Source organism: Neomonachus schauinslandi, chromosome 5, assembly GCF_002201575.2.
Source record: "Neomonachus schauinslandi chromosome 5, ASM220157v2, whole genome shotgun sequence".
Classification (NCBI taxonomy): Eukaryota; Metazoa; Chordata; class Mammalia; order Carnivora; family Phocidae; genus Neomonachus; species Neomonachus schauinslandi.
Window position 1 is genome coordinate 174,753,136 of NC_058407.1, and position 1,678 is coordinate 174,754,813.

At 66.5% G+C, this 1,678-nt stretch overlaps 1 protein-coding gene across 1 annotated transcript in view; it reads right to left on the bottom strand.

Annotated features, from left to right (window-relative positions):
- Positions 1–1,243: 1,243 nt before the first annotated feature.
- The window catches only part of LOC123324872 (kinesin-like protein KIF19), a 6,016-nt gene continuing 5,581 nt past the window's right edge, over positions 1,244–1,678 (bottom strand). Inside the window, exons 2-3 of the mRNA XM_044915293.1 lie at positions 1,288–1,360; positions 1,244–1,253 (exon numbers count right to left, since the gene is read on the bottom strand). Of these exons, the coding sequence (XP_044771228.1) occupies positions 1,244–1,253; positions 1,288–1,360 (83 nt within the window). The remainder of the gene's footprint in view (positions 1,254–1,287; positions 1,361–1,678) is intronic.

Consider the following 1,678-nt stretch of genomic DNA (forward strand, 5'->3'; position numbering starts at 1 on the left):
GAAGAACCGGAAGCAGGGACTCAAGCCGATGCTGCTCCACCCATGTTCATGGCAGCTTCACTCCCAACAGCCACGCGGTGGAAGCGCCCCACGTCCATCAGCAGACGGCTGGACAGACACGAGGCGGCCTATCCACACCGCGGAACATCCCTCAGCCTTAGAAAGGAAGGATGTTGTGATGCCAGCTCCCGCAGGGACAGCCCTGGGGGGCGTCGTGCTCAGTGAAAGAAGCCAGTCCCAGGAGGACAAGGACTATCAGGTCCCCAGGTCACCAAACCCATAAAGACAGAGAGTAGACGGTGGCGCAGGGGCTGCATGCTCCCTGGGGACGGAGTTGCGGTTCAGTAGAACAGCTTTCCTGAGTTCTGGAAGCGCCTCTAGAGAAGTGCGCCTGGGGGTGGTCCTGGGGACCCTGATACGCACTACAGGACACATGGCAGGGGTGGGGAGGAGAGCCCCCAGCAGCCGTGTTCTGCGGGGAGCAGGGAGCTCTCAGATCCCATGGCCCCCAAAGGTCCAGACAACGTGGGTACCGGGGACCTCTCACCTGGGGTGGGAAGCGGCTTTACACACCTTTGGATCCCTGGACCCTGCCCCATGCCACACTTCTGGGCCACTGCCCCTTGCCTGCTCTGCCTGAAGCCTGGGGGGCTCTCTTTTCTCCCCTGCGAAGGTGAAGCAGGGGGGCAGGGGCAGCAGGCCCTAGCTGCAGGCAGGGGTCCAGCTGGTGACAACAGCAGTCCTCCGAAGACGGGATGCAGGGCCCTCCCCCCACCCTCTCCCCTGGGGAGCCCCCAGAATCGACCCCAGACGCCCCCACCATGCAGGAGACTGCCAGCACGCCCCAGAAGAGAGCTAAACCGACTGAGGTTCCCCAGAAGACGCCCCTCCCGGGGTCCCCGAGGCACCACGGTCCGCACCACGCTCTGGCTTCCTTCCCCTCCGCCCTCTGTCTCCCGCACGGAATCTGCAGCCGCCAAGGGGCACAGGCCTGTGGGGTGAAGGGCACACTGGCCCCGGGCTCAGCCCCGGAACACCCCCCTCGCAAAGCTTCCGGGCGCCCCCCGAAACCTCCCCAAAGCCCGGCCACTGGCTCGGGCGGCCTGGCGCTGCTGGTTCCGGCCCTCCCTGGGTTTCCTGCCCCCGTGTCAGGGTCAGTCCCCTCGCGGGGCTGCGGGAGGGGCCCCAGGGCGACTCACCTGCAGGGAGCCGGACGTGACCGAGTGCAGCAACAAGAGACGGTTCAGCGAGCCCTCGCCCAGCTCCCGCGAGTACCGGCGGAAGCGCCGGTCCAGGGCCTTCGGCACCGGGATGCCGCCATCTGCAGGACCCGGGAAAGCACACAGATGGCCAGACATCCCTACTTGGGTGAAAGACAGTGTCTTCTTTTTTTGGAAGTTTGAAGGCAGATATTCCAACCTGATAAAGGAGGATTTTCCAGAGACGGGGCTACCCGCACTCCCCATGGATGGTCTGTGCCCCGCGTGTGCGTCTGAGTGGATTTCTGACACTGTGCTTGGCCTTCCATCGCATTGTGGAGTGTTTCACACCTGGGGCCGGGGGCCGGGGGCTGGGGACAGGGCCGGGGGCTGGGGGCCGGGGACAGGGCCGGGGGACGGGGCCGGGGACAGGGGCGGGGGGGAGGGGGGGGGGGGGGGGGGGGGGGGGGGGGGGGGGG